At 42.1% G+C, this 23,210-nt stretch overlaps 1 protein-coding gene across 2 annotated transcripts; it reads left to right on the top strand.

The window, feature by feature from the left end:
* Nucleotides 1-542: 542 nt before the first annotated feature.
* LOC129832904 (chromobox protein homolog 1-like) lies at nt 543-23,144 on the top strand. Of its 2 annotated transcripts, none has more exons than XM_055897027.1 (6): nt 543-776; nt 3,201-3,353; nt 7,528-7,702; nt 15,289-15,472; nt 15,578-15,672; nt 15,830-23,144. In XM_055897027.1, exons 2-6 carry the CDS (start codon nt 3,251-3,253, stop codon nt 15,972-15,974), a joined length of 702 nt encoding a protein of 233 aa, XP_055753002.1. In that variant the 5' UTR covers nt 543-776; nt 3,201-3,250; the 3' UTR covers nt 15,975-23,144. The 2 variants fall into 2 exon arrangements, with proteins under 2 accessions (XP_055753002.1, XP_055753003.1); XM_055897028.1 differs by lacking the exon at nt 543-776 and adding an exon at nt 788-1,097.
* Nucleotides 23,145-23,210: the final 66 nt, after the last annotated feature.

Raw genomic sequence — 23,210 nt, 5'->3', positions numbered from 1 at the left:
AACAGGGTGGCTTCTAATGATACAGAGACACAGAGAGGGTGAAGATGGCAGCTCTCATGGGTGACATCTTCATCAGAGGTCTGAGGGTTTTCACATACAGCAGTTTGTCAGTCGGGACATCGAAGATGCTATACCTTCAGAATGTGTATGATATCAGTGTCATTGCAGTCAGTTTAAAAATACATCTGGCCATGGAGAAGAAGGGAAAGTCTGTCATTCGCCTTTCACTGGCTGAAGTCAGTGAAGGCTAACCAGCCAACGGGAATAGAGAGAAACATGGAGAGCAAGGTGGGGGGAGACGAGTTCAGGCTTCCACAACTGATAATGAAATTCTAGAGTATAGAACCAAGCACAAGACATGGGAGGTAAAGTAATTGCTCTACCCATTGGCATGCTTGACCAATAACTGAACATTGAAAATGAAGATCATCAAACATCTCTGAATGATATGTTTATAATAGAGAAAATAAATAAATACAAATCAAATGTATAAAGACTTCATCTCCCATGGTGCCATATAATAACACGTTGCGTAGCCACGCTTTGCCAGAGTTGGCGGGTACGAGGGAGGCACTGGAGGGCTATTGTCTGTAGCTTTACGCAAAAACGAGAAGTGTCCTTTTAAAATATTTTACAAGCTGATCTTTACATAGGATAAGCACAACATATATATATATATATATTTTAGATAAACCATTGGTCTAATACTGGTTTTCATTTGATAAAATTAACCCAATTTCCGACAATTCATTCATTAGAGTCAAATCTCTGTAAAGGTAAGTGGCTAGTTACTTCACCATTGCCTTCTGCTCTTTAGCGGTCCCCCCAGCGTTAAACTTCTATTATGCACAATGGGTGATAAACATATTTCGATAGGCCAATATATTGACACGGCAATGTGCATCTTGCTACAATGTTGCATGCAGATTCTGTTTTGAGTGTTCAATTGTATTGTTTTCGCGCAAATTCGTGTAGATTGCTCGTGCTATGATTCAGGTCAACATGGACGACTAGTCATTCCATCTCGACAGCTCTGGGGGGAAAAAACCCCCAGCACCATAATGTGAAACGGGATCCGCTGATGGCATAGTGAACGGGTTGGTTAATACATTGCAATTGTGTGTAGCCCTTTACAGTGCCCGTGTATTTGACCCTTTTACTTTGTTGCACTGCGTGATTGCCTGTTTATTATTGAAGTAGGAAAACGATTAGGTTGCTACATTTCATTACCCCCTTTCAGGCAAGAATGTGGCTCATCGAATTGGCTACTCATGAAAGAGAGGAAACGTGCTGTAGCAAAGAGAGGACTGCTTACGAGACAAATATATTTGCATCGATTTACAAGTGGCTAAATTCACATCATTGATTGACATTGCCGGTTAAGAACATTATAGCCGCCAGCGAACTGCAGCGTGCACCTAAAATCAATTCTACCCCAATAGGGCAATGGAATCAAAAATCATCACCTTCTTGAAATGACTTACATTTTGAAACTAACTGTTGAATTGCACGTCAAAAGCTGGCACTCAAATGCGTCGTTTAGCCTACACAATATTTGATGATACTGAAAAACGATATGTTTTATTTAAGGATTTAAAAAAAAATCAATTTGTGTTTGTATGATAGTGATGCTTTACCCCTGCTTACCCCAATGTTGAGCTAGGAAGGGGTGGGGGTAAGCGTTTTCATGCTGTTGTGTGTTCCATAGGGTAAGAATCAGGATGTCTGTGTGCCCCCTTCCTCCTCCAGACATTCTCTTGTTCTCACCGTGTTTGTTTTCTACCAGTGGTTTGTAGTGATTGTGTGCCTAAGTTGATTTGTCTGTATGTGGCAAAACTGTGCCTTGATGTCTAGATTTAAAGCTTGACCCCTTCATGCCGAATCTCATGTCATTTTATGTGCTTGACTGCGTAATTGCTGGTCTGATTGATATGATTGTGCTTCTGACATTTTAAACTTTCCAAACATATTAGTTAGGTGTGCATTTGTCTACACCACATCAAGGCTACAGCCCAATGGAATGTTCAAGAACTCGTATAGTCCCTACCCCCTGCCTAGATCATGTATTCAAGACAGGTACCAACCCCTAGGGCTCTCCTCTGGGAATCACACCAACGGTGTACCATCATTTAGACCAGGGGTGTCAAACTCATTCCACGGAGGGCCTAGTGTCTGCAGGTTTTTGGTTTTTCCTTTCAATAAAGCCCTAGACAACCAGGTGTGGGGAGTTCCTAACTAATTAGTGATGTTAATTCATCAATCAAGTACAAGGGAGGAGCGAAAACCCGCAGACACTCGGCCCTCCGTGGAATGAGTTTGACACCTGTGATTTAGACGGTCTAGTCATAAATATTTCTGGAAGTAGTGATGACAAACCTAAGAGGGCTTCTAGTCAAATATTTGTTTTTCTGTGTATTTATTTGCATTAGTTGCAGACTTGCAGTACAATGCATGACAGCTTTTTTAATAGAAACATAATATATCGCCGCTCCATGCGTTTTAGTTCTGACCACGTAGTAGGAACTGTAGTCAAAGATGATTTTATAACTAACCCAAGATAGACCACAGCCTGTTTCCAATGGGTGCAAATTAATCATAGTAGGCAGAACAAACAAGGATGTGGGTGGAGCCAAGCACGAGCTAGCGAGATCCTATTGGCGCGTTTTTGCATGTATTTGCATATTTCTGTTAGGGAAAGCCTACTCTGAAGTGCACGTGCAGTAACTCATTTTGTCCTGATCAGAATTTTTTTAAACTTTGGCGAAGGATAAAGTTTACAAAGCTTAGTCCATTCTGTTTGTAACAGATTGTAGTTTGTCACAGATCTGTATTGAGATCAAATGTTTTATAGATGAGAAAATAAGCAGAATGTCGCCCAAAATCCATCTCGCTCCATCTTCTCCCACTGCCAACCACTGGTCTTCCTCTGGTCACCATATTTGGTGGTGAGTGGAAATGCCAACTGGATGCTTCACATGTATACAGCCGATGGAACATCTGTCTCATTGTTCTATCTGTGCTGTAGAGGTATGCATGCATTACACGTTAGTAATCGATTTGACTGTGAGAGATGAAACCATGTGTTGTTCTTACCAATGCCATTCTCTCCTGCCTTCTGTGATATCTCCCTGATGCCTCTGATCCACGACCCCCGGTCCTCCCATCACCCATGCCTAAGTAACCCCTCTCACCCTGTTTAGCTCTGCTGACAAGGTACCCGCTGGTTCCACTGCCTTCGCCCAGCCTAAAAATGAGTGAGCCTACCGCTACAGAACCCCCTAGCGATGTGACCCCCAGTGTTACTACTGGCGTTACCACTGAAGTTATAGATCAACTTTCTACTAATGAAAACGGTAATCCATTGTTTCTGTCTTATGAATACCATAGGGGTGGGTGGTGGACTGGCCAGCTTCGGCAGAACTTAAACGCCCGCGAGCGGAAATTCACTTCTTGTGGGGTAAAAGACGATACCCATGATGTTGCAGAAGGATTTAAGTCGGTCGCTTTAGTCAAAGTGTTATATATTTGGGCTTGAAGTGATAACTTCAGATATTTTCCATGTCAATGCCGTGTATTTCACCTATGAGTTGACGTGCTAATACTTTTCAGTCTCAAGTTTTTCCACTCCACGTGGAAATCACCTCTGGAAGATCTCAATTGCATAATCCTCGCGTCCTCTCTCCTCGTCTCCTTCTCAAAACCCATTGGAGGATAAGGTCAGAGGGGAAGGACCTCTGGCTTTCTCATCCAATGGGTTTTGAGAAGGAGATGAGGACGTGAGGGTTATGCAACTGAGATCTTTCCCTCTACATTCCTACTCAGCTCTAATTCTTGAATATGTAATGTTGCTTGTATCATTCTTCAGCGGTGGAACATAAACAAGCTTTTCCGCTCTAGAAGAGGATTTACCTCAAATTTATTTTTGTGGGGCCTCCAGAGGATTCTCTCTTACTTGGCTGCCCACCTTGACAAGATTAGGGGGATATGTACTAGGCTTGGGCGGTATCCAGATTGTCATACCTTCATAGAGACCTTGTGCCATACCGGGATATAATACTGACACTGAACACAAGGGGCCATGTTTTCAAACACCACTGATACTCGGTAATCTGAAGGTTAGCAATGCTAAAAAGTACATGTAAAATTCCATAGAGAATACTAACTAAATGCTAACAAGCGCATTGCAAACATTTTGTATAGTTTCTGACCTAAACTATACAAGTAACTCAAAAATGATACTCAGTTTGCTGCACGCGAATAACAAATATTAGCCAGCAAGGCTCTTGATCCCAGAGGGGGTTTTCTGCTGTTACCAAGCGAATGCTTGATTTTGGAAGAAGCTAACCACTTCGCTAGATAGCTAACTAGCTACTAAATTAGCATACTAAATGCACAACTGCGGAGCATTTAGCACATTTAGACAGTTAACTTAATAGTTGTAAGAGATCTAGCTGGCCAACATTTAACTGTGAATTCCATACTGTAATTAGATCACCTGGCGCATGCTGCACAACAGTGAGTGACTCAAGGCTCCGCTCTCTCGTCTTTGTGTGCTTGTAAACAAATCACATGACAGTAGACTAACGTAAGCCTCATAATAATGTGACACCAGAAATCTAACGTATTGCAGAAGTTGACTGCGGGTATTTACTTAAGTAGCTAGAAATATTCCAATTTATTAAAACATTTCAAATAAATAGTTTAAACAGTATTGACGGTATTGGAAAAACCATCCCATAGCTTTTTCCAAATACCCCGGTATACAGTATAGTGCCCAAGCCTAATATGGAATGCGCTGTGTCCACCCTCTACACACACACACACACACACACACACACACACACACGCATTCGTCAACTATGCACTCATCTGTGACTGTTTGCTTTGGTCGTCTTCCTTAACACCAACTTGTCCATCCTATTTCAGATATCCAAGAATATTATAGGTCGTGCCTTTTACTTTTTCAAGGGTGCAGACCCGCCCTTTGATATTATGGTCCACGCTAGAGGTGGACCATAGTTTCAAAACAATTGGTAACACTTTTTTGTTGTTGGCTAGTCTAACTGTAGATGCTCTACAGACTATCAGTAACATTTCAACTAATTATCTGCCAAACCTTTATCCTAACTCTAAACGTCGCCCTAACCTTTACCCGAAACCCTTATTCTAAACCTAACCTTACCAAGCAGTTGCTTATCAACAGATAGTTTGTTGATAGTTCGTCTGTAGATGCTCTACAGATAATATCCAAATAAAGTGTGACCGAAACCTTTCATTGGCTGTGTGACACCTCTTATCCTTTGCCCAACCTGTATGTCTATTTGGGCTTCAAATCAGCAATGATAGTGCATCCCTCTCCATGACAGTGTATATACGCTACCGTTCAAAATTTTGGGCTCACTTAGAAATGTCTTTGTTTTTGAAAGAAAAGCAAAATATTTTGTCCATTTTAAAATACCATTGAATTGATCAGAAATACATTGTAGACATTGTTAATGTTGTAAATGACTATTGTAGCTGGAAACAGCTGTTTAAAAAAAATGGAATATCTACATAGGCACACAGAGGCCCATTATCAGCAACCATCACGCCTGTGTTCCAATGGCACGTTGTGTTAGCTAATCCAAGTTTATCATTTGAAAAGGCTAATTGATCATTAGAAAACCTTTTTGAAATTATGTTAGCACAGCTGGAAACTGTTGTGTTGATTAAAGATGCAATAAAACTGGCCTTCTTTAGACTAGTTGAGTATCTGGAGCATCAGAATTTGGTTTCGATTACAGGCTCAAAATGGCCAGAAATAAATAATTTTATTCTGAAACTCGTCAGTCTATTCTTGTTCTGAGAAATGAAGGCTATTCCATGCGAGAAATTGCCAAGACACGGAAGATCTCGTACAACGCTGTGTACTACTCCCTTCACAGAACAGAGCAAACTGGCTCTAACCAGAATAGAAAGAGTAGTGGGAGGCCCGGAGCACAACTGAGCTAGAGGATAAGTACATTAGAGTGTCTAGTTTGAGAAACCGACGCCTCACAAGTCCTCAACTGGCAGCTTCATTAAATAGTACCCGCAAAACACCAGTCTCAACGTCAACAGTGAAGAGGCAACTCCGCGATGCTGGCCTTCTAGGCATAGTTGCAAAGAAAAAGCCATATCTCAGACTGGCCAATAAAAGTTTAAGATGGGCAAAATAATACAGACACTCGACAGAGGAAGATTGGAAAAAAGTGTTGTGGAGAGACAAATCTAAGTTTGAGGTGTTCGGATCACAAAGAAGAACATTCGTGAGACGTGGGAAAAATGAAAAGATGCGGGAGGACTACTTGACGCTATCTGTCAAGCATGGTGGAGTAAATGTGATGGTCTGGGGGTGCTTTGGTGTTTGTTAAGTGGGAGAATTGTTCAGGGTTAAAGGGATCTTGAAGAAGGAAGGCTATCACTCCATTTTGCCGTGCCATACCCTGTGGACGGCGCTTAATTGGAGCCAATTTCCAACTACAACTGGACAATGACCCAAAGCACAGCTCCAAACTATGCAAGAACTATTTAGGGAAGATGCAGTCAGCTGGTATTCAGTCTATAATGCCAGCATAGTCACCGGATCTCAACCCTGTTGAGCTGTTGTGGGAGCAGCTTGACCGTATGGTACGTAAGAAGTGTCCATCAAGCCGATCCAACTTGTGGAAGGTGCTTCAGGAAGCATAGGGTGAATTCTCTTCAGATTGCCATTCTAGTTGTCAATTAGTTGAGGTAAAGGTCTGCAAGGCTGTAATTGCTGCAAATGGAGGATTCTTTAACGAAAGCAAAGTTTGAAGGACACTATTTCAATTAAAAATCATTATTTATTACCTTGTCAACGTCTTGACTACATTTCCTATTCATTTTGCAACTCATTTCATGTATGTTTTCATGGAAAAAAAGGACATTTCTAAGTGACCCCAAACTTTTGAACGGTGGTGTATGTCCTTGAAATGTTAAATCCTCGGGTCCAGTCCCCATACCGGACACCTTAAAACTACCCCAGGAGTACCCCAAGCTCATCTAACTCCCTCTAAAAACAAATCCATGAGGATCAGTTGGAGGATCTCTCTTTGAATACAGAAACCCATTGCCATGGTTTGGTTATATTTACAGAGTTACAGAAACCCAATTTGAAAGTGGATCAGCCAGATGCTAGTGATTCAGAGCCAGAGACCTTGAAGCCTACATCAGAGAGCAGCATAGTCCTCTACAATTCCATGAATCGTAATGAAGAAAGGGTTGGCAAACAGGGTTGACGATAAAAAGGTACAAAGGTTGCCATGCTGGCACTGCAGCTTAATTGCATAAGAGACCACCATTTGTATTTTGATTGGCAAATCAAGTCCGACAGACTTGATTTGGACGTGAATCCAACGTTTTGCAACGAATCCCATCTGTGTAATCTGACCGTAGTAAAGTGTGCCCATAATCAGTGGGGCTTATAGCCGTGAACAAAGTCTTTGGAGTCTAACCAAACTGTTCTGCACTCCTTCCCTTCACCAGAGGCCCCCAAGGATGAGGTCAAGTTGGCGGCAACAGCAGGGAAGAAGCAGACCAAGAAGAAGGTGGAGGAGGTGGTAGAGGAAGAGGAGGAGGAGTATGTGGTGGAGAAGGTGCTGGACCGACGGGTGGTAAAGGGACGCGTGGAGTTTCTGCTCAAATGGAAAGGCTTCTCCGAGTGAGTTGAGACTTAATGCTTGTAATAATACAGTCACAGAAATGAAATTATCATACATTACATACAATCCTGTATACATTTTTTATTATAATTTTGCATCTCTTTATTGGTACCTATGGGGTAGTGGCGCTTGGGGTAGCTGGGGGTCTTGTTGCCATGCAACAGGAGTTGTAAAACCCCCTGAGCCCTCCGGATCTGCAACAGGTCAGACATATTGGTCGCCATTTTCCTCACAGAGCATGTTGCGCAAGGTCTACAATGGTCTCTAATGTCTCTGGCTTGAGACAAGTCGTGGTGTGGAACGCTTGCCAGTGGTTGGCAAGTACAGTGCATTTGGAAAGTATTCAGAACCTTTGACTTTTTCCACATTTTTGTTACGTTACAGCCTTACTCTAAAATAGATTTTTTTTTAAATCCCACATCAATCTGCACATAACTCATAATGACAAAGCCCTTTTTTATTTTGCTCATTTTATAAAAAAACTGATATACATTTACATAAGTATTCAAACGCTTTACTCGGCACTTTGTCGAAGCGCCTTTGGCTGCGATTACAGCCTCGAGTCTTCTTGGGTATGACGCTACAAGCTTGGCGCACCTGTATTTGGAAAGTTTCTCCCTTTCTTCTCTGCAGATCCTCTCAAGCTCTGTCAGGTTAGATGGGGAGCGTTGCTGCACAGCTATTTCAAATCAAATTTTATTTGTCAAATGCGCCGAATACAACACAGTGAAATGCTTACTTACAAGCCCTTAACCAACAATGCAGTTTTAAGAAAAATAAGTGTTAAGTAAAAAATAACAAATAATTAAAGAGCAGCGGTAAAATAACAGTAGCGAGGCTATATATAGGGGGTACCGGTTAGTTGAGGTAATCTGTACATGTAGGTAGTTTAAGTGACTATGCATAGATAATAAACAGAGTAGCAGCAGTGTTAAAGATGAAAGGGGGGGGAGCAATGCAAATAGTCTGGGTAGCCATTTGATTAGCTGTTCAGGAGTCTTATGGCTTGGGGGTAGAAGCTGTTAAGCCTTTTGGACCTAGACTTGGTGCTCCGGTACCACTTGCTGTGTGGTAGCAGAGAGAAGTCCATGACTAGGGTGGCTGGAGTCTTTGACAATTTTTAGGGTCTTTCTCTGACACCACCTGGTATAGAGGTCCTGGATGGTAGGAAGCTTGGCCCCAGTTGTATACTGGGCCGTTTGCACTACCCTCTGTAGTGGCTTGCGGTCGAGGCTGAGCAGTTGTCATACCAGTCAGGATGTTCTCGATGGGGCAGCTGTATAACTTTTTGAGGATCTGAGGACCCATGCCAAGTCTTTTCAGTCTCTTGAGGGGGATTAGGCTTTGTTGTGCCCTCTGCACGACTATCTTGGTGTGTTTGGACCATGATAGTTTGGTGATGTGGACACCAAGGAACTTGAAGCTCTCAACCTGCTCCACTACAGCTTCGTCGATGAGAATGGGGGTGTGCTCGGTCCTCCTTTTCCTGTAGTACACAATCATCTCCTTTGTCTTGATCACATTGAGGGAGAGGATGTTGTCCTGGCACCACATTGCCAGGTCTCTGACCTCCCTATAGGCTGTCTCATCGTTGTCGTTGATCAGGCCTACCACTGTTGTGTCGTCGGCAAACTTAATGATGGTGTTGGATTCGTGCTTGGCCGTGCAGTCATGAGTGAACAGGGAGTACAGGAGGGGACTGAGCACGCACCCCTGTGTTGAGGATCAGCTTGGAGGATGTGTTGTTACCTACCCTTCCCCTTCCCACCTGTCGGCGGCCTGTCAGGAAGTCCAGGATCCAGTTGCAGAGAGGTGTTTTGTCCCAGGATCCTTAGCTTCGTGATGAGCTTTGAGGGCACTATGGTGTTGAACACTGAGCTGTAGTCAATGAATAGCATTCTCACATAGGTGTTCCTTTAGTCCAGGTGGGTAAGGGCAGTGTGGAGTGCAATAGAGATTGCATCATCTGTGGATCTGTTGTGGCGGTATGCAAATTGAGGTGGGTCTAGGGTTTCTGGGATAATGGTGTTGTGAGCCATGACCAGCCTTTCAAAGCACTCCATGGCTACAGATGTGAGTGCTACTGGTCGGTAGTAATATAGGTAGGTTCCCTTAGTGTCCTTGGGCACAGGGACTATGGTGGTCTGCTTGAAACATGTTGATATTACAGACTCGGTCAGGGACAGGTTGAAAATGTCAGTGAAAACATTTGCCAGTTGGTCAGTGCATGCTCGAGTACACGTATCCGTAACCTGTCTGGCCCTGCGGCCTTGTGAATGTTGAACTGTTTTAAGGTCTTACTCACATCGGCTACGGAGAGCGTGATCACACAGAACAGCTGATGCTCTCATGCATGTTTCAGTTTTGCTTGCCTCAAAGCGAGCATAGAAGTAATTTAGCTCGTCTGGTAGGCTTGTGTCACTGGGCAGCTGTACTTCCCTTTTTTTAGTCTAATAGTTTGCGTGCCCTGCCACATCCGGAAAGCGTCGGAGCGGGTGTGGTACCATTCAATCTTAGTTCTGTATTGAGGCTTTTGCCTGTTTGATGGTTTTTTAGGAGGGCATAGCGGGATTTCTTCTAACTTTCCAGGTTAGAGTCCCGCTCCTTGAAAGCGGCAGCTCTACCCTTTTAGCTTAGTGCGGCTGCTGCCTGTAATCCATGACTTCTAGTTGTGGTATGTACGTACAGTCCCTGTGTGGACCACGTCATCGATGGACTTATTGATGAAGCCAGTGACTGATGTGGGGACTGATGTCCTCAATGGCATAGGTAGAATCCCGGAACATATTCCAGTCTATGCTAGTAAAACAGTCCTGTAGCTTAGCGTCTGCTTGATCTGACCACTTTTTTTATTGACTGAGTCACTGGTGCTTCCTGCTTTCGTTTTTGCTTGAAAGCAGGGATCAGGAGGGTAGAATTATGGTCAGATTTGACAAATGGAAGGCGAGTGAGAGCGTTATATGCGTCTCTGTGTGTGGAGTAAAGGTGGTCTAGAAATGTTTTCCCTCTGGTTGCACATTTTACATGCTGGTAGAAATGAGAAAAAACTGATTTAAGTTTCCATGAATTAAAGTCCCCGGCCACTAGGAGTGCCGCCTCTGGATGAGCGTTTTCCTGTTTGCTTATGGCCTTATACACCTCATTGAGTGTGGTCTTAGTGCCAGAATTGGTTTGTGGTGGTGAATAGACAGCAACGAAGAATATAGATGAGAACTCACTTGGTAGATCGTGTGGTCTACAGCTTATCATGAGATACTCTACCTCAGGTGAGCAAAACCTCGAGACTTCCTTACTATTAGATTTCGTGCACCAGCTGTATTTTAAAATATACATAGACCGCCACCCCTTGCCTTACCAGAGGTGGCTGTTATATCTTGCCGATGCAGCGTAAAACCCGCCAGCTGTATGTTATTCATGTCGTCGTTTAGCCACGACTCGGTGAAACTTAGGGCATTGCAGTTTTGAATGTCTCCATCGTAGGATATGCGTGATCGTAGTTCATCTATTTTATTATCCAATGACTGAATATTGGCTACAGCGGAGATAAACCTAGCCATTGAGTGACATTGAGAGAGAGAGGTTTTGTCTCGAGGCACCGGTTAAGCCAGGTGAGGTCACTGCATGTGTGGGGTGGTGGGACAAAAGGGCTATCTAAGGCATATTGGACAGGGCTGGGGGCTCTACAGTGAAATAAGACAATCACTAACCAAAACAGCAATAGACAAGGCATATTGACATTAGGGAGAGGCGTGTGTTGCCGAGTGATCATAGGGTCCAATGAGAAGCAATAGGTGATTCAGGGAGCCAATTCAGTAGTCGCTACTACGCTAGGCGAGCCGGAGACTTGGCGCTAAGGCTAACTGGTGCTTTCTTCGGGACAGATATGTTAGCCAGGAGTGTCCACTCGGATTGCAGCTAGCTAGCTGCGAGGATCCGGTGTAATGGTCCAGAGCTTACGGTAGGAATCCGGAGATGTGGTAGAGAAAAAGCAGTCCGATATGCTCTGGGTTGATATCGCGCCGTGCAGACTGGCAGGTATTGACCGAGCTGAAGCTGGCTGGTGTCCGAGTTAATGGTGAAGACCGCTAGCAGTGGCTAACTGACTACTAGCTAGTTAGTTGGCTAGCTCTGATGGGGGTTCCGGTTCTAAAGTATGAAAATAGCAGATCCGTACCACATTGAGTGAAGCGGGTTGTAGGAGAGTATTCAGTCTGTAGATGGATAGTGAGATTAAAATATATTCGAAAATACAAGAAACTATATTTACAACGGGACAGTATGGGACAAGACGGGACACACTTCCGACTGCTACGCCATCTTGGAATGAGGGGTTTACTGAGGGATTTACCATCACCAAATGGACAGGCAGAAATCAACACCAACTAGCGATGGAGAGGAACCACTATTACTGCTCGGCCATCCCTAATTCAACGAGCCAGTCAATTGGGCATTTCTGCAGCATGTCCAGTTCGTGATGGTAAATGCCCATTGTAAGACATTGCCAATGGACAGTGTACAATTGTACAATTGGAAATGTATAAATGAGGGATTTAATATCACCAAATGGACAGGCTTGAAATCAACACCAACGAGCGATTGAAGAGTGTCCACGACACATATGCTATATTGTCAGTGTGAACATGCTCTTCTGCAAGTTGACAGTGTCCGTTGCATATCCATAAGGACTTCCCATTATGAAATGGACATGTTGAATCGACATCAACCTCTCCTTCCAGTTCTCTGCTGCCAATGACTGGAATGAACTACAAAAATCTCTGAAACTGGAAACACTTATCTCCCTCACTAGCTTTAAGCACCAGCTGTCAGGGCAGCTCACAGATCACTGCACCTGTACATAGCCCATCTATAAATAGCCCAAACTACCTCTTCCCCTATGGTATTTATTTATTTATTTTGCTCCTTTGCACCCCAGTATTTCTACTTTGCACACTCATCTACTGTCAAATCTACCATTCCAGTCTTTTAATTGCTATATTGTATTTACTTCGCCACCATGGCCTATTTATTGCCTTTACCTCCCTTATCTCATCTCATTTGCTCACATTGTATATAGACTTATTTTTCTACTGTATTATTGACTGTATGTTTGTTTTACTCCATGTGTAACTCTGTTGTTATATGTGTCAAACTGCTTTGCTTTATCTTGGCCAGGTCGCAGTTGTAAATGAGAACTTGTTCTCAACTTGCCTACCTGGTTAAATAAAGGTGAAATAAAATAAATAAATCAATGAGAAATTCTTACTTCCTATGATCAAACTTGACAAATAGACCTTCTAGGTTGATTCGGGGCTTAATAAGGTGATCTATCATTTGGTCAGTATATATGCCATTTGGACATTCCTTATGCCATTTGGACATGGTTCACTGACTTTTGGGTTCGGAATCTGACTTCCTATGATCATTTATGGCAAATGGTCCCGTGTGGCTCAGTTGGTAGAGCATGGCGCTTGCAACGCCAGGGTTGTGGGTTCAATTCCCATGGGGGGACCAGGATGAATATGTATGAACTTTCCAATTTGTAAGTCGCTCTGGATAAGAGCGTCTGCTAAATGACTTAAATGTAAATGTAAATGGACAAAACATGGGCCTTATGGAACAACTCAATAAAATAAGACAAATGTATATCCATAAAGTTTCTACATATGTATAATTGACAAAAAAAATCCTAATTTTTTTTAACAACAGTCCAAAAAGTGCCAAATGAGGTTTTAAAAGTTTGAATTTATTTTGAGATTTTGAAAATGTCACCCTTGGGACCTGACTTTGACCATTTCCCATATGGACAATATACGGTGGAGCGCACTCACCACCTTTGGGATTTTTGGAGTATGACACTTGTCATATGCCATGTTCGGCTTGCAATATGTTTTTGAAGAACTGCCGTTTTATTTGTGGTATTTGCGATTGGGAATATGGTTCGCCCAATGCTAGTAAGATGCCATTCATTTTTGCCCATTTCATGGGGGTCTCCCCTTTACTTGTCTTCATGGTTGTCTCATTGTCATGATGACCATCTAATATCAACATCAAGCATTGAAAAATTAGGTTAGCTATTGCTCACCAGTGGCCAGGAATCGCAGAAATGCTGTCCTTGAAATGAGTGTCTTGCTTCCTGATTTAGAGGGGCCACCAACTCCACTAGCTTACGGAATTGTTCAGGATACAACCGGGAAAGATTATGGAACTGGGGTACATCACCCAATTCCAGCTCCCTACACAAGTTTGCGTATGCTCCTTTAGGGCCCTATATATATATATTTTTTTTTCTAATTCCTTTTTTTTTTCCCTTAATTTTTATATAGAACAAAATTGGATGTTGTAAGTCCACAACAGTGCTTAATCCACACCTGCAGACCACTTTTGAGGTCTGGGAAAAATGTAAATTTTGGGGTGTAGATACCCTTTTTTATATTCAAGTGTGCAGCCTGGCAGCAGCAAGAGACCTGTAGCACACATGATTTTAGATTTGTTAAACAAATCACCACTGGATTGATGCAAATAATAATTCTGCCAGGTAGGCATAGACTACTTTGTAGTAAACATTTAATTGAGAAGGTTTTTGGGAAAGCCTTTCCATCTACCAGAAGACGGTTGTAGTTAGCATCACCGCTAATGGCTATGTGGTAGACAAACGCGCGCACACACAGGGGCATTCCCGGGCCATTGCCTCTTCAAAGTTAAAGGAAAATATGAATCCCTTATGCTTTTAGTTCGTCTTATTATAATCTTGGGAAAATACATTTTCTAAATGATAGGACATAAACTAAGTTCAATACATGTTGGAATATTGTTGAATTCCATTTTAATGTCTGGATTCTGTCTGGGTTCTCCATATCGCCCTGATCTTTGGGCTTGGCACTGCATCAGTGGGCTCCCGAGTGGCGCAGTGGTCTAAGGCACTGCATATCAGTGCTAAAGGCAACACTACAGACCCTGGTTCGATTCCAGGCTGTAGCACAACCGGCCGTGATTGACTGCGCACAATTGGCCCAGCGTCGTCCGGTTTAGGGTTTGGCCGGGGTAGGCCGTCATTGTAAGTAATAATTCATTCTTAACTGACTTGCCTAGTTAAATCAAATTAAAACATCTGCCAAGGCCTGCTACCTAATTCTAGGATTTTTTGAACCATTGTGTTAAATTGCAAATTATTAGTATTTTTCTTTCCTTTGGTTTGTTGTTGTTCCTCGTCGTTCTACAAAAAGTCAATAGCCATTACAAACATTTCCATCTTTTTCTGGTCCACGGTGACACAGAGAGGGACTTGCTTGGTTGGTCTTCAACTGCTGTATATTTGGCATCCGTCTGTTTTACTACTTCGTCTTCCAGTGTTGCGGTGGTAGTCCTGCCACCTCGGGCCCTGACCCCTTTTTTTTCTTCATGTGCTTTTACGACCATATCGGAATAATCTCAATTGTTAGCTGGTCCATGGGCTGGGGAATTTTCGATCAGTTGGTTCTGGGGGGGTTTGGAACCGAATCTAATTGTTGTAGCCCAGGTATAAATGGACCTTTTTCAGGTAGTGTCTTATGTTGTAGCCTTTTTAACCTGTATTTGTTCACCACAGTGAGGACAATACATGGGAACCGCAGGACAACCTGGATTGCCCTGACCTGATTGCGGAGTACATGCAGAATCATCATAACAAAAAAGAAAGTTACAAGAAAGAGTCTGGTGGCAAGAGGAAAGCTGGCGAGTCTGACACAGAGGCAGGGGGTGAAGAAGGCAGGCCCAAGAAGAGGAAAGATGAGGTAGGGGCCTGTACTTGGTTTCAATATTAAAGAACATGCCTGATACTATAGACCGTGAACGTAGCCCTGTACTGAACCTTCTCTCCTTATCCGTCACTCTTTCAGGCCGAGAAGCCCAGAGGCTTTGCTCGTGGTCTTGACCCCGAACGGATCATTGGAGCCACAGACTCCAGTGGAGAGCTGATGTTCCTCATGAAATGGTGAGTTCTGGGCTGCATTGGGATTTTGACTTTTTTTGGGACTTTTCACTATACGGTACTGGGAGAGTGGAAGATTGGTAAAATACTAGTTGTCCCCTCCAAAAAAGTGGGACATAACTGATTGAAGTGGCTTCACCCTTAAATTCTGTCTCCACAGGAAGAACAGTGATGAGGCGGACCTGGTGCCGGCCAAGGAGGCCAACATTAAATGTCCACAGGTGGTCATCTCCTTCTACGAGGAGCGTCTGACATGGCACTCCTACCCCACCGAGGAGGAAGAGAAGAAGGATGATAAGAACTAGCCACAGGTCCAGGATGAAGGGGGTACAGAGGTTGGGGTGGAGGGTGTGGGACAGAGAAGCTGATTTGTTTCAAAACCTTTCTGCAAACCCGGACTGTTAAAACTAAAACAGAGGTTGACAGATGGGTAGGGATGATAAGACTTGTTAAGGAGGTGGGTTGTGGGGGGGGCATGGGTAAATAGAACTCCTAAGTCTCAAGATCACTTTATCAGGCCTCACTTTTGGGTCTCATCAGATAGAATCATGGGATATGTCGTTTTCAGTCCCTGAGCACTGAATTGCTTCAAAATCACCAGCTCCTCTTAGTGTAGTTTCGCCTCAGAAAAGCTTTTGTCAAGATACCTCGCTAACTCAAAAGTGTATCACTACAGCAGCTGAGTTTACAAAATGGAATGGTCCGATTCCAAAACACGATCCAGCAAAAGTTCTCAGCTAATAGAATTGAAATAGCCAATCTTAATTTCCAGTTTTCTTGCGTGAAATGTTGAAGTTGATTTCTTGTCAGAACATTATCTTGTACCTACACATCCCTCATCGAGCAACTTGCAGTGCTTTTTGTTTGTCTTTCTACTTTTTATGAAACCTGTTTTAAGTGTTGGCACCTGCCTTCCCTTGCCATATCATTATCATATAATGTGTAAATAGTTGCGGTTATATTTGGTTAGTTTTAATTGGTTATGAGAGCGATCTAAGAAGGATTTTATTTGAATTTTTGGGATGTTCAGACTAGAGTTCATTTAGATTCTGGTCTTTAAGCGTTACACATAGGAGGTGTGTAGAGGTGTGAACAATGGTGTGGAGCAGGGTTTCCATTAGCAAAACATGGTGCTGGACATTTGACGGGCAGCATTTTAATTTACCAGACATTTCAGACGTTTTCCCGACCCATATGCATTGTGTGCGTAATCTGATTAGGGCGTACAGCCACGGTGCTCAGAATGACGGATCACATTTTAGATTATGGTCATTTGTTTTAAAAGAACATGCAAATCGAGGATGCAACAGCGTGCATCTTCACCCAATTCCGATGCGCACTTTGAAGATGTTAGAATAACTGTCCGCTTTTACTTTTTCTCAGCCAGCAAGGTGAGTAACAAACAGCAAAATCACTAGCCTATGTCAATATACTATTCCCCATAGTAGAACATTTGACCTATTTATTGGTCAGCTTGTCGTTCTGTGCGAGGAAAGAAATGGCCTACTCCAGACAGACTCTGGGACAACAGATCCCAAATGCATACAACCAGTAGGCCTAGGCTACATAACATTATTTCTGAAAATAACTTTCAAGCAATGATGCTGATGCAACCGATCAGAACATTTCGCTTAAAATGTTGATTAAACTATAATTTCTTACTAGTCAGTACTAGTCACCCTTGCCGTTTTTCCTATTTTGTTGCATTACAACCTGTAATTAAATTGTGTTTTTATCTGGATTTCATGTAATGGACATACACAAAATAGTCCAAATTTGCAAAGTGAAATGAAAAAAATTACTTGTTTCAAACAATTCAAACAAAACTCTGAAAGATTGTATGTGCATATGTATTCACGCCCTTTGCTATGAAGTCCCTAAATAAGATCTGGTGCAACCAATTACCTTCAGAGGTCACATAATTAGTTAGATTGCACACAGGTGGACTTTATTTAAGTGTCACATGATCTGAGTGTGTATATATACACCTGTTCTGAAAGGCCCCAGAGTCTGCAACACCACTAAGCAAGGGGCACCACCAAGCAAACTGCACCATGAAGACCAAGGCGCTCTCCAAACAGATCAGGGACACATTTTTGGAGAAGTACAGATCAGGGTTGGGTTATAAAACACATCCCACAGAGCACCATTAAATCCATTATTTAAAAATGGAAAGAATATGTCCCCACAACAAACATGCCAAGAGAGGGCCACCCACCAAAACTCACGGACCAGGCAAGGAGGGCATTAATCTGAGGCAACAAAGAGACCAAAGATAACCCTGAAGGAGCTCCACAGCGGAGATTGGAGTATCTGTCCATAGGACCACTTTAAGCCGTACACTCTAGAGAGCTGGGCTTTATGGAAGAGTGGCCAGAAAAAAAGCCATTGCTTAAAGAAAAAACTAACCAAACACGTTTGGTGTTCGCCAAAAGGCATGTGGGAGAGTCCCCAAACAGCAACATGCTGTGGGGATGTTTTTCATCGGCAGGGACTGGGAAACTGGTCAGAATTGAAGGAATGATGGATGTTGCTTAATACAGGGAAATTCTTGAGGGAAACCTGTTTGTCTTCCAGAGATTTGAGACTGGGACAGAGGTTCACCATCCAGCAGGACAATAACCCGAAGCATACTGCTAAAGCAATACTCGAGTGGATTAAGGTGAAACATCTAAATGTCTTGAAATGGCCTAGTCAAAGCCCAGACCTCAATCCAATTGAGAATCTGTGGTATGACTTAAAGCTTGCTGTACACTAGTGGAACCCATCCAACTTGAAGGAGCTAGAGCAGTTTTGCCTTGAAGAATGGGCAAAATTCTCAGTAGCAAGCTAATAGAGACACCCCGAGAGACTTGCAGCTGTAATTGCTTCAAAATGTGGCTCTACAAAGTATTGACTGAATAGTTATGCACGCTCAAGTTTTCATTTTTGTTTGTTTTTGGTCTTATTTCTTGTTTGTTTCACCCAAAAATATTTAGCATCTTCGAAGTGGTAGGCATGTGTAAATCAAATGATGCAAACCCCTAAAAAATCAATTTTAATTACTGGTTGTAAGGCAACAAGATAGTATTCACCCCCCCCCCATGGCATTTTTCCTTTCGCAAGCCACTGTATGTGCAGCAATGTACACAAGGCAGTAGGCTTCGCGTGAATGTTCATTCCAAAATGCAATTAGCAGAAAACACTCGCACATGCGAGCGGTTTTCATGAGATTAAAATATCCATTAGATCTCCCCTCTTAATCTAAAGATGCAACAACTAGCATGGGTTGCTAATATGACTAGGATTGTGCCTTTGATTACTGGAAAATGAGAGTGAGTTGATTTGAAAACCAATAGAACATGAGAGAAATAGGCTACTGGTTTCAATGGCATATGGAACTTTAAAACAATTGCCTTTACGTTTCTATGGTCCGATCTTAGCTAGGCTACTTTGACGCAAGGGAAGACAAGTCTCATATGAAGTAAAACATTCAGGTTTCAAACAATTACGAATGTTTTCTAAATGCATACTGCCTCCATTTCATTGGAAAGTGGTGTCTGAAGCCTGCATAGCGTTGCCTAGGCACTTAAAATAAGCACGCTTCAATTGTCAGTTAAGAAATACAAATAGTTGCTATTTTTAATGGTGGCCATCAACTTTTTTAACACGCAATTGCATTTAGAATTGTTGGGCTTGTAAAAGCGCATTTTACTCCAGCAGCAACAAACATGCGGTTTGAGAAGCTTTACCAGCAGCTCCTCAAACCGCAGATTTTTCCGCTTAAATTAGCCTCTGCATCTGTATGCTGTGTGCCTGTGATAAATAAGATGCATAAAGACTAACGGAAATACACATGCAGCAATTTAATTATGCAAATTAACCTATAGACTGATAAGCTTGACCGGTCAAATGTATTTGCATCGACTGGTATTTCCATCAATGAATAAGCTAAAGAGCATTATTTTGCAAGGGGATTTTTTTTTTCTCTCACAGACAATTGGCTGGTCGGACATTTTATTTATCGGCTTTTCACTTCTTTCATCTGCCAAAAACCGTCTATTACCGGCTAACAGAAACCCTGGTATGGAGCTACTAACTTTCTTGTGGAGCACCAGAATGACCTATGTAACCTGAGTTGTTTGTGGTCTCGTACCCATGGCTAAAAAGACTTGATTGGTGTGATCTACTTTCCTGCCAGATAACACACCCTCAGAAAACAGGCACCAAGTAAGAAGCTAGAGATGAAGATGCGAAAGATAGGCTTTCACTCAGATTAATCTTTGGTGGAAAGCTTTATTTACTATAACGCCCACATATTCTGTCCTTATTTCTTGTCGAGCTATTCCCATGTGCTGCACATGCTCACCATTCACAGGCTTCCTTGAGGGGATTGGGGCTTTTAGGAGGTTTGGTATTGTTGTCAAACTGCACTGGAAATACGTGGATTTGGATTAAGGTGGTGGGAAGGGGTAGGCTCAGTCAAGGCCCATGGTTTTAATGTGGTTGCGAAGATGAGGGATGGACAAAACAAATGTTTTTTATTTATTTTTTAAATGCAACCAAATCTATCCCAAGAGGTATACACAGAGGAAAATGTAGTGTCTATGCCAGGGCTCTCCAACCCTGTTCCTGGAGAGCTACCATCCTTTAGGTTTTCACTCGAACCCTAATCTAGCGCACCTGATTCTAATAATTAGCTGGTTCATAAACTGAATCAGGTAAATTAAAACGGGGGTTGACGAGAACCTACAGTTGAAGTTGGAAGTTAACATACACTTAGGTTGGAGACATTAAAACTATTTTTTCAACCACTCCACAAATTTCTTGTTAACAAACTATAGTTTTAGCAAGTCTGTTAGGACATCTACTTTGTGCATGACACAAGTAATTTTTCCAACAATTGTTTACGGACAGATTATTTCACTTATAATTCACTGTATCACAATTCCAGTGGGTCAGAAGTTTACATATGCCTTTAAACAGCTTGGAAAATTCCAGAAAATTGTCATGGCTTTAGAAGCTTCTGATAGGCTAATTTACATAATTTGAGTCAATTGGAGGTGTACCTGTGGATGTATTTCAAGGCTTACCTTCAAACTCAGTGACTCTTTGCTTAACATCATGGGAAAATCAAAAGAAATCAGCCAAGACCTAAGAAAAAAGTCTGGTTCATCCTTGGGAGCAATTTCCAAATGTCTGAAGGTACCACGTTCATCTGTACAAACAATAGTACACATGTATAAACACCATGGGACCATGCAGCCGTCATACCGCTCAGGAAGGAGACGCGTTCTGTCTCCTAGAGATGAATGTACTTTGGTGCGAAAAAGGCAAATAAATCCCAGAGCAACAGCAAAGGACCTTGTGAAGATGTTGGAGGAAACAGGTACAAAAGTATATATATCATCAGTAAAACGAGTCCTATTTTGACATAACATGAAAAGCCGCTCAGCAAGGAAGAAGCCACTGCTCCAAAACTTCCATTAAAAAAAAAAAGCCAGACTACGGTTTGCAACTGCACATGGGGACAAAGATTGTACTTTTTGGAGAAATGTCCTCTGGTCTGATGAAACAAAAATAGAACTGTTTGGCCATAATGACCATCGTTATGTTTGGACGAATAAAGGGGAAGCTTGCAAGCCGAAGAACACCATCCCAACCTTGAAGCACGGTGGTGGCAGCATTATGTTGTGGGGGTGCTTTGCTGCAGGAGGGACTGGTGCACTTCACAAAATAGATGGCATCATGGGGCATAAAAATTATATGGATATATTGAAGCAACATCTCAAGACATCAGTCAGGAAGTTAAAGCTTGGTTGCAAATGGGTCTTCCAAATGGACAATGACCCCAAGTACACTTCCAAAGTTGTGGCAAAATGGCTTAAGGACAACAAGTCAAGGTATTAGAGGCCATCACAAAGCCCTGACCTCAATCCTATAGAAAATTTGTGGGCAGAACTGAAAAGGTGTATGGGAGCAAGGAAGCCTACAAAGGCCTACAAACCTCAGTTACACCAGCTGTCAGGAGGAATGGGCCAAAATGTAACCAACTTATTGTGGGAAGCTTGTGGAAGGCTACCCGAAACAACATTTGACCCAAGTTAAACAATTTAAAGGCAATGCTACCAAATAATAATTGAGTGTATGTAAACTTCTGACCCACTGGGAATGTGATGAAAGAAATTAAAGCTGAAATAAATAATTTTCTGGTATTATTCTGACATTTCACATTCTTAAAATAAAGTGATGATCCTAGCTGACCTAAGACGGGGAATTTTTACTGGGATTAAATGTCAGGAATTGTGAAAAACTGAGTTTAAATGCATTAGGCTAAGGTGTATGTAAACTTCCGACTTGAAATGTACATGACAGTAGCTTTCCAGGAACAGGTTTATAATGCCATTTACATTACATTTACATTTAAGTCATTTAGCAGACGCTCTTATCCAGAGCGACTTACAAATTTGTGCATTCACCTAATGACATCCAGTGGAACAGCCACTTTACAATAGTGCATCTAAATCTTTTAAGGGGGGGCAGAAGGATTGCTTTATCCTATCCTAGGTATAAAGCAATCCTGGTCTGGTCTATGCACATGCACCTCTGTTTTACTAAACCCCTGTTTTAAATACAGACGACGTGTCCCTAGGTAGTCTATATTGTGTTTCAAAGTAAATAAAACGGTTTTATGGTGGTCTGTTTCATAGTGTAAAGTAAATCTATCCAAGGTGTTGGCAGCCATAGATCAATCTAGCAACTTATTCATCTCGCACAACTGACAAACTGAAATCGCAAGACCAGTTCAAGACGACCTCTCCAACTAAGCTAATTCTCCTTTCAGACTTTACTGTTGAGCTCTGATGTTAATTCTCGCCGTGTCTGGATCTGTTATATTAAAATGAGCTGCCAATTTAAAGAACTGACCCTCACAGAGGTGGGTGGGTTATATTCAAGTTTGGTTTGCGGGGCTTCGCTACCTCTGGATTAATTGAAGAATTGTTCACTGCTCTATTGCGTCTGAATTATCCCTCTTCTGGCATCTTTTAAATCCCAAATTGTTAAGTAAAGAATGTAATTGATTCATCACAGCTAACAATAGCTTGTATGAAAAATTTATGGTGTCTAACATTTAAATGTTTAGGTACTGAAGACAACCACCATTACCAGGGGTTTTACAGCCCTGGTATAGACCATGTTGCCTTGGATTGATTTTGCATTTGGGTATTTTACAGCTCATTTTATCATGACAAGTCTAAGAGGGCTTGCGTGTCTTTTCTAATATACCAGACCGGAAGATATCTATATATACATTATACCCTAGTCAAGTGGCTCATGTGTAACCTTTTAGTTATTTTGTCTTTGACTCTTTCTTGTGTCTACTGAAGAGGCTTCTCTTGTTGCATGTTTTTTGCTTTCAATCAGTCACCATTTGCAGTGGTTACTTTTACTTGTTTAAATGTTTTTTGGACAATAAATCATTTTTTTGTTAACAATGGTGTTTCATATCGTTTGTCGAAACAAGTTAAGCTTGTAATTCTTTGGTATTAGTATTCCTAGTA

This window comes from Salvelinus fontinalis, chromosome 34, assembly GCF_029448725.1.
Source record: "Salvelinus fontinalis isolate EN_2023a chromosome 34, ASM2944872v1, whole genome shotgun sequence".
Taxonomy (NCBI): Eukaryota; Metazoa; Chordata; class Actinopteri; order Salmoniformes; family Salmonidae; genus Salvelinus; species Salvelinus fontinalis.
Note: the sequence above shows the minus strand (reverse complement) of the source record. Positions and strands in the feature narration are given on the sequence as shown.